Source organism: Ursus arctos, unplaced genomic scaffold (assembly GCF_023065955.2).
Source record: "Ursus arctos isolate Adak ecotype North America unplaced genomic scaffold, UrsArc2.0 scaffold_22, whole genome shotgun sequence".
Taxonomy (NCBI): domain Eukaryota; kingdom Metazoa; phylum Chordata; class Mammalia; order Carnivora; family Ursidae; genus Ursus; species Ursus arctos.
Window position 1 is genome coordinate 62517437 of NW_026622897.1, and position 12291 is coordinate 62529727.

The window sequence follows — 12291 nt, forward strand, 5'->3', positions numbered from 1 at the left end:
TAGTAGGGAGTCAAAGGACCAGGGTTTTATTATTGTCTCAGGCAATATTAGGAGCTTTATGATCTTGGGCCAGTTATTAAATCTCTAGATTTCAATATCTTATTTTTAGTATGAATGCAGATTAACTAAATTAATTTAATTTAAACTGAATTTATGAATGCAGATTAATTTAAATTAATAAAATTTTTTAACTTACCTAAAACTGTCAGTTTTCTCTTCAGTTTTCCAAATCTTGAACTTATATAAATTTTCCCAACTTCTGAAGTGACCTTTCTAAATTTCTGCATACATTTCAAATTCTGGACAATTCCTGGCTGAACTTGAAGTATCTTTAATTTAGCCAGAATTCACTGTTTAAAGAAATAAACCTTACGAACTTATTACCTTTATTATTAATTTATGAAATACTGATACCAACTTTTATCTTTTATTATATTTAAGGAGATGTCAGAAATCATTCTTACCATCCCCCTGCATGGACACATCTCAGAACAATGCAATAGTACACTATCGCTGACCTAAGTACAAGCTACATAAAAATATTTCCAACTAAGATACGTGTATATCATTTCAAGGGATTTCTTTTTTTTTTTTTTTTTTTTTTAATTTTATTTATTTGACAGAGAGAGAGTACAAGCACGGGGAGCAGGAGAGGGAGAAACAGGCTCCCTGCTCAGCGGGAGTTGATCCCAGGGGCTCGATCCCAGGACCCTGGGATCATATCCTGAGCCAAAGGCAGACGCTTAACTGACTGAGCCACCAAGCGCCCCTCAAGGCATTTCTGAAAAGTAAAGGAAGTCTAGTGATGATAAAATTTGCTATAAATTAGTAGAGACAGGCACATCACTGACAGATTTATAATTGATAGCTTTATAATTAATAAGATTTTAGTTCTCAAAGATCAAAAACTTTTCCTTGATAAATCTACATATATGTGTTTTGTCACCTTAGTAACTCTTTCCCCCTAAAATTTTGCATATTGGTGATATTAGTGACTTTTTATAGACACATGAGTACCACTAGAGGCCACCAAATACTTCACTTTTTAAAACTGGCTCATTTGTAACATAAGGAATGCCGGTGCACGGTAATATCCATAACTGGGAAAGTTCCACATGAATACTCAAAGCACAACACAAACTCAAGCAAAAATATCTGAACATATTCCATACAATAAATAAGATGTCTAGATTACAGAAGAACTTGATTAGTCCAAAAACTGAGGGTTGGAGAGATGGATAACATCAAAATATCATTTCTTATATACCTTTGAAAATAGATTATATGACCTAGGAAATGGATGCTCTCTCTAAATAGCTGTTGTCATTTATAATTAAATTATTTATCTATACAGAGGTATATATACAGATATAGAGAGATAAATAAAATCCAAATTTCACATATTATTTCTTCCATACCACAGTCTTCCACATATAATGTTTTCATATCTAAACTTGACTACCATCTACAGCAATTAAAACTTTAAGAAGTTCTATTGTCAAAGTCACCACACATATTTGAATTACCCAAAATTCTGACTTGAAGAATAAAACCTGGCTCAGAAGCAAAGATAACACCTGAGAAAACTTGCCCTGAGTTTCTAGGTGAACTGCTGCATGTGCCCTCGTTTCTTCCATTGTCCTCCTCCTCATTAAAGGAAAATAGGAAAAAACAGAAAGCTCAAGTAACACCCGAATTCTGTAAATCCAAGTGAAATCTATGAAACAAAATGGGAATTCTTGCTATCTGAATATCCACCTTTTTTTTGCATAACGATATATTCTTCTTCAAAGGTTTTCAGGTACTCCAGAAAAACTTTATTCAGTCATGTTTTGGTGTTCTATCTCAAGTCTTTCCTTAACTAAAGGTTGCAAAGATGTTCTCTTCAGTTTTCTTTCAAAACTTTTTAGTTCCAGCTTTTACAGTTAGTCCATAATCCATTTCAGGTTAATTTTTCTGTGTAGTGTGAGGTATGACTAGGATTCAAGTACAGAAGACTGACATAATAGTGATACCACCACTTTCTTTCTTTCTTTTTATTATAATCATATTTTTTATTATGTTAGTCACCATACAGTACATCCCTGGTTTCTGATGTAAAGTTCGATGATTCATTAGTTTCGTATAACACCCAGTGCACCATGCAATACGTGCCCTCCTTACTACCCATCACCAGCCTATCCCATTCCCCCACCCCCCTCCCCTCAGAAGCCCTCCGTTTGTTTCTCAGAGTCCATAGTCTCTCATGCTTCATTCCCCTTTCTGATTATCCCCCCTTTCTTTATCCCTTTCTTCCCCTACCGATCTTCCTAGTTCTTATGTTCCATAGATGAGAGAACCATATGTAATTGTCTTTCTCTGCTTGACTTATTTCACTTAGCATTATCTCCTCCAGTCCTGTCCATGTTGCAGCAAATGTTGAGAAATCGCTCTTTTTGATGGCTGAATAATATTCCATTGTATATAGGGACCACAACGTCTTAATCCAGTCATCTGTTGAAGGGCATCACAGCTCCTTCCACGATTTAGCTATTGTGGACAAAGCTGCTATGAACATTGGGGTGCATATGGCCCTTCTCTTCACTATGTCTGTATCTTTGGGGTAAATACCCAGTAGTGCAATGGCTGGGTCATAGGGTAGCTCAATTTTTAACTTTTTAAGGGACCTCCACACTGTTTTCCAGAGTGGCTGTACCGACTTGCATTCCCACCAACAATGTAGGAGGGATCCCCTTTCTCCACAGCCTCTCCAACAATTGTTGTTTCTTGCCTTGTTAATTTTTGCCACTCTAACTGGCATAAGATACCACCACTTTCCAGAGAAAATAACACATACACACACACAGAGAAAAAAGAAAACTGAAACAGTAATCAAAACAGTATGGTACTAGCAAGAAAAAACACGGAGATTGATACATAGAACAGAATAGAGATCCCAGAAATAAACCGACACTTATATGGTCAATTAATCTGTAACAAAGGAGGCAAAAATACTCAGTGGGGAAAAGACACTTTCTTCAACAAATGGAGCTGGGAAAACTAGACAGCCACATGCACAAGAAGGGAACTGGACCATTTTCTTACACCATGTACAAAAATAAATTCATAATGAATTAGATTTGTATGAAGAACCTGAAACCATAGAACTCCTAGAAGAAAACATAGGCAATAAGCTCTGTGGCACTGGTCTTAGCAATATTTTGGGGGGACCAGTCTCCTCAGGCAAGGGCAACAAAAGCTGAAACAAACAAATGGGACTACATCAAACTAAAAAACTTTTGCACAGTGAAAGAAACCATCGACAAAACTTGGAGGCAACCTACTGAATGGGAGAAGATATTTGCAAATCATACATCCAATAAGAAGTTAATATCCAAAATACATAAAGAACTTACACAACTTAATACCAAAAAGCAACCTGAATTTCAAAATAGCAGAGCACTTGAACCAACATTTTTTCAAAGAAGACATATAGATTTCCAACAGGCATATGAAAAGATGGTCAACATCACTGATCATCAGGGAAATGCAAAATCACAAGGAAATATCACCTCACACCTGTGAGATTAGCTACTGTGAAAAAAAAATAACAAGTGTTGGTGAGGCTGTAGAGAAATGGGAACCTTCGTGCACTGTTGGTGGGAATGCAAACTGGTGCAGCCACTGTGGAAAACAGTAGAGGTTCCTCAAAATATTAAAACTAGGACTACCATACAATTCAGTAATTCCACTTCCAGGTTTTACGTAAAGAAAACAAAAACACCAACTCGAAGAGTTATATGTACACCTGTGTTCACTGTGCCATTATTTACAATAGCCAAAATATGGAAGCAACCTAAGTATCCATCAATGGATGAATAAAGAAAGAAAATCTGCCGTAAATATGTGTGTGTGTGTGTGTGTGTGTGTGTGTGTGTGTGTGAGAGAGAGAGAGAGAGAGAGAGAGAGAAACAAACCTATGGAGTTTGTTCATCAAATTAGCATGATGAAGACTGTCTTGTATCCTATCTGACACTAAAAGCATGGGTTTTTTTTTTTCCAATACCATCCAGGTATCCAACAATTCCATTCAATTCTGACACTAAATACCCAGCGTTAGCACAGACTCCACAGGTCAAGGGCTCAGGGCTCAGCTCCACAAGAATGCCCTCACTTTAGATACTAGCTGCAAACTAGCCTAAGCTTATTCACTTCTGCATGCAGAATATAAATTCAGGGGCTTACCCAACCAACCCCCTCAGGTTCAGTAATTTGTTAGAAAAACAGAATTCACAGAAAAATACTTGTATTTACCAATTTATTATAAAGAATACAACTCAGGAACAACCAAATAGAAGTATTAGGCAAAGTATGGAGAAGAAGGACCTTCAGAGCCTCCATACCTTCTCGAAGGACACTACCTTCCCACCACATCAATGTGTTCACCAATACAGAAGATCTCTGAACCCTCTCATTTAGGTGTTTTTATGGTAAGTTTCATTTGGCAGTCACAGTTGATTAAATCATTGGCTGCTGGTGATTGAACTCAGTCTCCAGCCTCTCACCCCTCCCTAGTGGGGCTGAAATTTCCAAACCTCTAATCACAGGGTTGATTCCTGAAGCAATCTAGGGTCCACTAAACCAGTCAGCTATTCATTAGCATACAAAAGACAGTAAATTCCAAGAGTTTCAAGAGTTCTGTGCCAGGAGCTGAGACAAAGACTAAATATTAGTGATGTCCAAACATAAAATGGTCAAGGAGAATTACGATAAGGGAAAAGATGTTCAAATTCATCAGGAACACTGTGGTAGAGAAAAGCTAGTTGTTCACTCTATCTGTTTCGCTTTCTCCTAGGCACATATCTAGGCTTTATTTGCCAAACTCCCATTATAGTTAATGGGGGCTCCATAACTGACTTCTGATAAATCTAATGAAGTGATGTATACAGCTTCCCAGGCCTATCCCATAAAACTCAACCCTAACCTCCATGCTTTCTCTTACCACTCTGTCAGTGGTGATACCCAAGATAATCCTGAGAACAAAACTCTGAAGATGGCAAACCCCACTCCCATCTATCCCACAGCCACTAATTTTAGACTTCATGAAAGTAAGAAGAGAAAAACTTCTATCACGCTAGCCACAAAAATCTCAAGGTTTATCTATTATAACAGCTATTATTACCTTCATAGAGTAAGAAAATATTAAAAACTTCAACTTTGTAATTTCAGAATGGAAAAGACATAAACTATACTTCAGAATAAACCCTTGAGGTGGAAGATGGCTGTATGAGTTGAGAGTGGATGGCAAGAAATCATAACACTATAGCTTATTAAAATATTAATAGACAATCCCCTGATAACAGCCTTATAGGAGTAGTAGTATTATCAGAAAAGGCAAATGAACTTTGCTCATGGTTTTAAAATTATTGATACCATATTCTTTCCACTGTACCACACTTGTCTCTTAGAAAAATGGAGACAGCAAATGAAGGAGAATCATTTGAAACATTTACAATTAAGAAACAGGATAATAGCTAAAAGAGATAAAGTCAAGAAAAGATTTTTTTAGCTAGACTTAACGATACTTGAGATCAATGGAAACAGAAGACTAGAAAAAGGAACGGGAAGCTAAGAAGAGCAGAATAATCCACAGCTGCGATGCAACAATTACACGACAGATAAGCAGCAATACTCCTGGTGCTAATGAGGGCCAGGCTGTGAGCAAACAATGTGAATCTGGAGTAGCTTAGCCCTCGTAGATCTACATCTTCCTCAGGAAGTTCTCTATGGCTTCAAAGCATCAAGTACAGGAGAACTTAGCATGGGAGGAAACCTTGTCCCACGGTGGTTCTGAGAGCAGTGCTGGAGTAGCAGACCACAGAGATGGGTGGTGAAAGATTCTTCAGCATAACTGAGATTATCAATGTATCAGCAAAATAAAGAGAATTAGAAGTAACTGAAAGTCTAGTTAACAAGCCACTTCAGTGAGCACAGAGGAATGTGAGAATAACACTAAGACTGAGTATCCTCCACTTCAGAGATGCTGAGAGAATCTACTATTTCAGACGCATGCTCTAGACAACATCAGGTTCCAACCTGCCATGTGGTTTTACCACCTCAAAGACACAATTGTCTGGGAGTAGAAAACGAAATGTGAGTTCAAACCACCACTTACCAGCTTGACCTCCATTTATATCTACTTGCTTTGTCATGAACATAACTTTAAAAGTCATTTTTGTACTCCCTAGCATGTTTTAAAAGCCACGTCTTCATACCTCAGAGCAGCCGTCTTAGTTTTCAGCCTCAACTCTATCCAAAATCGAAAGTCCTTCCACACATTCTTTATACCATCTTTAAAACTGAATTCATCAGCGGCACCTGGGTGGCTCAGTCGGTTAAGCATCTGCCTTCAGCTCAGGTCATGATCCTTGAGTCCCAGGACAGAGTCCCACATGGCGGGGCTCCCCACTCAGCAGGGTGTCTGCTTCTCCTTCTGACCCTCCCCCCCTCATGTTCTCTTTCTATCTAATAAATAAATAAAATCTTTTTTAAAAAATTAAATAAAATAGGGGCGCCTGGGTGGCTCAGTCGTTAAGCATCTGCCTTCGGCTCAGGGCGTGATCCCAGCGTTCTGGGATGGAGCCCCACATCGGGCTCCTCTGCTGGGAGCCTGCTTCTTCCTCTCCCACTCCTCCTGCTTGTGTTCCCTCTCTCTCTGGCTGTCTCTCTCTGTCAGATAAATAAATAAAATCTTAAAATAAAATAAAATAAAATAAAAAACTGAATTCATCAACAAGTGCCCCATGTCAGCACAGAGGCTTTGGACACTACCTGTAATATCCTTCATAGGTACCTTTTATAATTATATTTTTTTTATAATCATATATTTTTTATTTTTAGCTGTCTTTATGTATTTCTCAAATCTCCCTGGCTGGCAAATTATCCTGCCTATCTTTATTCTAAATAATTACTCATACAGGTGGCTTTTTATATTCACATGCAGAAACCTACATTTTTACCTATTGCCCTATACTTCATCTTCTTAGCTAATACCCTATAACTATGCCTTTTAGAATCTTTGTGAACCCTGACTCTATCATCCAATATGTTCACTACCTTTCTCATTCTCCTTTCATGCATACTCTACAAAAGAGGGAGAATATTCTCTTCCATCCTTTCTATACTCAGTTCCCTGACCACACAGTATTTATATCTAGGTCAAATGGACAACTGCTATCCCATTTGTTATGCTCAATGCATTCTAAACGGCTTAAAGAATTAGAGCATTACATGGTACTTTAACTTCTCTGCACAAATAACATCCCATATTAAGACTACCTCTATGTTAAAACTACAGAAAGTTGCATACACTGGTTTTTATTTCCCTCTTTTCCCCAATCATATTGAAGGTGGTCAAATCACTAGTCTATAAATAACTGAACTAATTTTTTACAAACATGAAACTCAGAAATTCTTTTAAAGATTTTATTTATTTCACATAAAGAGAGCAAGAGAGCACAAGCAGGGGGAGCAGCAGAGGGAGAGGGAGAAGCAGACTCCCCAGTGAGCAGGGAGCCCACTGGGGGATTTGATCCCAGGGCCCTGAGATCATGACCTGAGCCAAAGGCAGATGCTTAACCAACTGAGCCACCCAGGTGAACCCAAAAATTCTAACTAAACATTTATTACTTTTATTCAAGTAACATTCTTTTTATCATACTACTAGTCTTCTAAAAAAAATTCTACTAGTCCTCTAAAAATGTCTCAGTGCAGGCATTCCAGTGAAGAACATGGCACAAAATTTTCCGAATAATAATACAAAAGGATTCACTTCTGAGACAGGGCACCGTTAAAAAGAGCTAGTGCCAGAACAACACTATTTTGCTGATGTCCAAACCCTAGCCAATAAAAATACTTGTTCCCATAATCAGAAATAGATTGTTAGCCATAGAATGCCTCTGCAAAACAATTCCTAAATTTTCTTTGAAATATTGTTACTAAAATTAACACTAACTTTATTTATATGACTGTCTGTGGTTTCCATGCGTGCCTAAAAAGCACAAGGAAAAGATAAAAATATCCCAGAACTGGAAAAGTAGTCATTATGTTTGGTTTAGCTTATTTTCATATTTTTATTTTTAAAATCCATCCAAATTAAAGTTCAGCATTTCTCAATAGATGAAAAGAAAAAAAGGGCAATTTTTAAAAAAGGTTTTATTTATTTGAGAGAGAAAGCAAGAGGGGGGAAGAGAGGGAGAGAGAGAGAGAGAGAGCACGAGCTGGGGAGGGGCAGAGAACCAGACTCCCTGCTAAGTAGGGAGCCCTATGTGGGACTCTGGGATCATGACCTCAGCCGAAGGCAGGCACTTAACCGACTCAGCCATCCAGGCGCCCAAATGGCAAATTTTTTACATAAAAACAGAAGGAACAAATTCAGCATCCTCTAAATTAAATTTGGGTTTTGACTTATCAGTGAAAGGATACCTAAAATCCTTTCCCACAAGTCATAAAGTTTAATCTTCAGGCTAAACACAATAATTTGTATTAGAACTTATATACAACAAATATATGCTGACTGACGAAGAAAGGTGACAACAGAAAATAATGTCAGTATTATACTCTGAACCCATATTCATCCTCAGGCAAAATAAACATGTGAAGTTGGTTTCTATACAACAACATAGCATTCTTTTAACATTTCTGAACCTCAGTTCTTTAAAATTATAGAACCCTGTTTTCAGATCCTGCATTTACACTAAAATATAAATGCCAACCACAGTTTAAAGTGTCACTCTCAGAATATTCTCAGATTGTGGCTGAGACTAACAGTATTTCATGTGGTAATGGGTTTGAAACCTAGCTCTGCTGCATCTTAGCTGTTAGAGCTTAGTGAAATTGTTTAAACTTCCTAATCCTCAGTTTACTTATCATAAATTAGACATACTACCATCAATCAACCAATTTATGTGAGTTCATCATAATCTATCAATTCTATGCAACTGTTAGATATGAACATTAATGTTATATGCTAAAACTTGTCCACTACTTTGGAAGGGCTAAGATTTTTTCTTTTTCCTGTAAATCACTGGAATAGGGTCACGATCACCCTGGAATCAACAAACCACTTAGTAGGGCCCCTGGGCGGCTCAGTCGGTTAAGCGTCTGCCTTCAGCTCAGGTCATGATGCCAGGGTCCTGGGATCGAGCCCCACGTTGGGCTCCCTGCTCAGCGGGGAGCCTGCTTCTCCCTCCCCTCTGCCTGCTGCTCCCCCTACTTGTGCTCTTTTCTCTGTGTAAATAAAGTAAATACATAAAATTTAAAAAAACAAACCACTTAGGGACTGAGCCAGATCACCTAAAATTAGACTAAAATTTTATTAGGCCTCCATCTGGTGTTGCTACTACAGGAGTTAGGTTACACAGTATTTCACAGTTATTCAAGTTATTGCTATTCAAATGCAGAATGGTTGCATGCCTCTAATACACAAGTATAGCACAAAGCAATAAATAATAAAAAGACAACAAAATTAACAGTTAATGATTCTATTAGGTTTTTAAAATGGGCTTTAATACATGTTAGATCAAAAAATTTATTTTGGGGGCGCCTGGGTGACACAGCGGTTAAGCGTCTGCCTTCGGCTCAGGGCGTGATCCCAGTGTTATGGGATCGAGCCCCACATCGGGCTCCTCCGCTATGAGCCTGCTTCTTCCTCTCCCACTCCCCCTGCTTGTGTTCCCTCTCTCGCTGGCTGTCTCTATCTCTGTTGAATAAATTTAAACAATCTTTAAAAAAAAAAAAATTTATTTTGTACCTGAGAAAGCACAAGAGACATTAAGAGTATCACAATTGCTATTCAATGATGGAAAAATTAAAAGGGAAAACAATTTCCAATGTAATCCAGTAGATCAAATACTTTTTAAATATTAATCCAATGCAAAAAAAAAAAAAAAATCTTGAATGCTTTGCTAAGAATCAGCCAAGAGGTCGCCTAGGAAAATCTTAAGTGAGGAAAAGTTCTGTCTACCTCTTAGCACTTCCACTTCCCCAGTCAGCAGCATACGACGCTACTTGTTATTGGAGATACACTGACAGCACCTAACATGGGAGTGTCTGTCACACAAAGGAAAAATACCATTTACTAGGTAGTGAAATCAGTATGTGTCTCTCCCTCACTACTGGAAAAACATCAGAGACATCACAGAATCCATTCCCTTGGCTTTCAAAACACAAAAATAATCCCTTCCCAGTCATAGCTAAATAGCCCCAATAATGTCTGCTGTTCTTGAAACTTATGACAGTGGTTTACTGTCACACTGTCAAAATAATGTAGTTTATATCCCTCCATACTTTAATATGACGGACAGTAAGAACTCACAAGAGTTCTCAATGGTCCACAGCACCAAAATTTTCCCCTTTCAGTCATCACTAAAAAGGATGCTGAAGCAGGGCTTAAAAACGTTGACAGTACAAATACCCGGTTATCCACACCATAAGGCCACTTACAAGTATATGTATGCATGAGGGGGAGAAGACAAAGGACTACAAGGGGCTCTCCAAAAAGTTACTTTTCCTTAGATCCTCACGTTCTTTCCCCATTTTTTGTACCAAACTTCAAGATTTGCCCTCTCTGTGTGTCTACAGAACCCACAGCCCTCTTTACACCGTTGGGTTAGAACAATCAAAATGAAGCCTTCAGCACGGTATCTTTCATCCCCCGTAAGCAGAAATGAACAGTCATTAGCTAGAATGAGGAAATTTATAATTTATAATTTGTAATTTTCAACATCAGTTTTACTCCTAATGGGTATTTCTGACCCATAATAACAAGAGAACGAACAATTCTGCTGTGGGGGTTGGGGGAGGAAGGGGAGATGCTGCAACATGTGGAACAAACGACGGTGACGGCAACAGCAATCATCACCATCACCACCGTCCACAAGCTACCTCGTTTGCTGAGCACTTACATTATGGAAGCCACTGTTCACAGCATTTTGTATACTTTTCCCCATGTTATCTTGACAATACCCTATGAGATTGGTATTGTTGTTATCCTCATTTTAGAGATGAGGACACTGCTGCTCAAAGAAGTTAAGTAACTCATCTAAAATTATACCATACAGCTGGGATTTCAACCCGGGCAGTCTCCTCCAGAGCCTGGACTCTTCACTATTAAATCATATCAAATGTTCTCTCAACAAGAAGTGCTTTAAAGAACAGTTCTCATGTGTGTGTGTGTGTGTGTGTATACACTCACACAACATAAATACATATAGACACACACATACACACTTATCCATACTCCACTATGTTTGAGAACAAAACTTTATAGTCACATTGCAAAATACCTTAGTACTCGTCTTTCCAGCCCCTCATTTTACCACCATGGATCTGTCATCAGATAGAATGTCCTGGCCATCGAAATTATGCTTAATCGTTAAACTCCTTTAAAATGACTAACAAAAATAGGGGCGCCTGAGTGGCACAGCGGTTAAGCGGCTGCCTTCGGCTCAGGGCGTGATCCCGGCGATCTGGGATCTAGCCCCACATCAGGCTCTTCCCCTATGAGCCTGCTTCTTCCTCTCCCACTCCCCCTGCTGTGTTCCCTCTCTCGCTGGCTGTCTCTATCTCTGTCGAATAAATAAATAAAATCTTTAAAAATAAATAAAATAAAATAAAATAAAATGACTAACAAAAATAAAGCAGTTGAATTGCACTATTATAAAGCAATCAGCAGATCATGTAACTAAAAAGAATTCAGATTTGTGATTTCAAAACCAAACTGAACATGACTGGTGTTTTAGTTTTCACCAGAACAATAACTGAAGATGTTCAGACAAAAATATAGTAAGTATTTGTTTAGTGACACACTATCACTGAAGGTACTAGGCTAAGATTTTGACTAACGAATCAGAGGAATTTTTCACCTTCCATATATATATAAAGATTATCAATTTCTTCTCTAATATTATAAAGAAGCTTACGTGAGAAAAGAATAGCAAAACAGGCATTCCAGAATCAATATATTCAAAGGTTACTGTACTTGGGGACAGGGGGATTATTTCTAGTAACATGTTACAGTTAAATCACCAGATTATTTAACAGTAACTATAAAATGAATATAACCATAAATGTAGCATAAAAAGAAAAGTATCAACATAAAAGTACAATAAAGCAACACCAACTTACCAATTCAATTCCCTGTGGAAAAGGTGTATCATCCCAGTCCTTCTGTGGAAATCTCTGGATTATTTTCCCCAGACCTGCTCCTGACCCTGTTAAAATCGAAGTGAATTAGTTATATAGCACAAAAAA

The 12291-nt window shown here is 38.0% G+C and overlaps 1 protein-coding gene across 9 annotated transcripts in view; it reads right to left on the reverse strand.

Annotated features, from left to right (window-relative positions):
• SBF2 (SET binding factor 2) overlaps positions 1 to 12291 on the reverse strand; it is a 452107-nt gene that overhangs the window by 345808 nt on the left and 94008 nt on the right. For all 9 annotated transcript variants that reach the window (XM_057316868.1, XM_057316867.1, XM_026486069.4 and 6 more), the window contains one exon: positions 12166 to 12251. In XM_057316868.1, coding sequence (XP_057172851.1) covers positions 12166 to 12251 — 86 coding nt within the window. The remainder of the gene's footprint in view (positions 1 to 12165; positions 12252 to 12291) is intronic.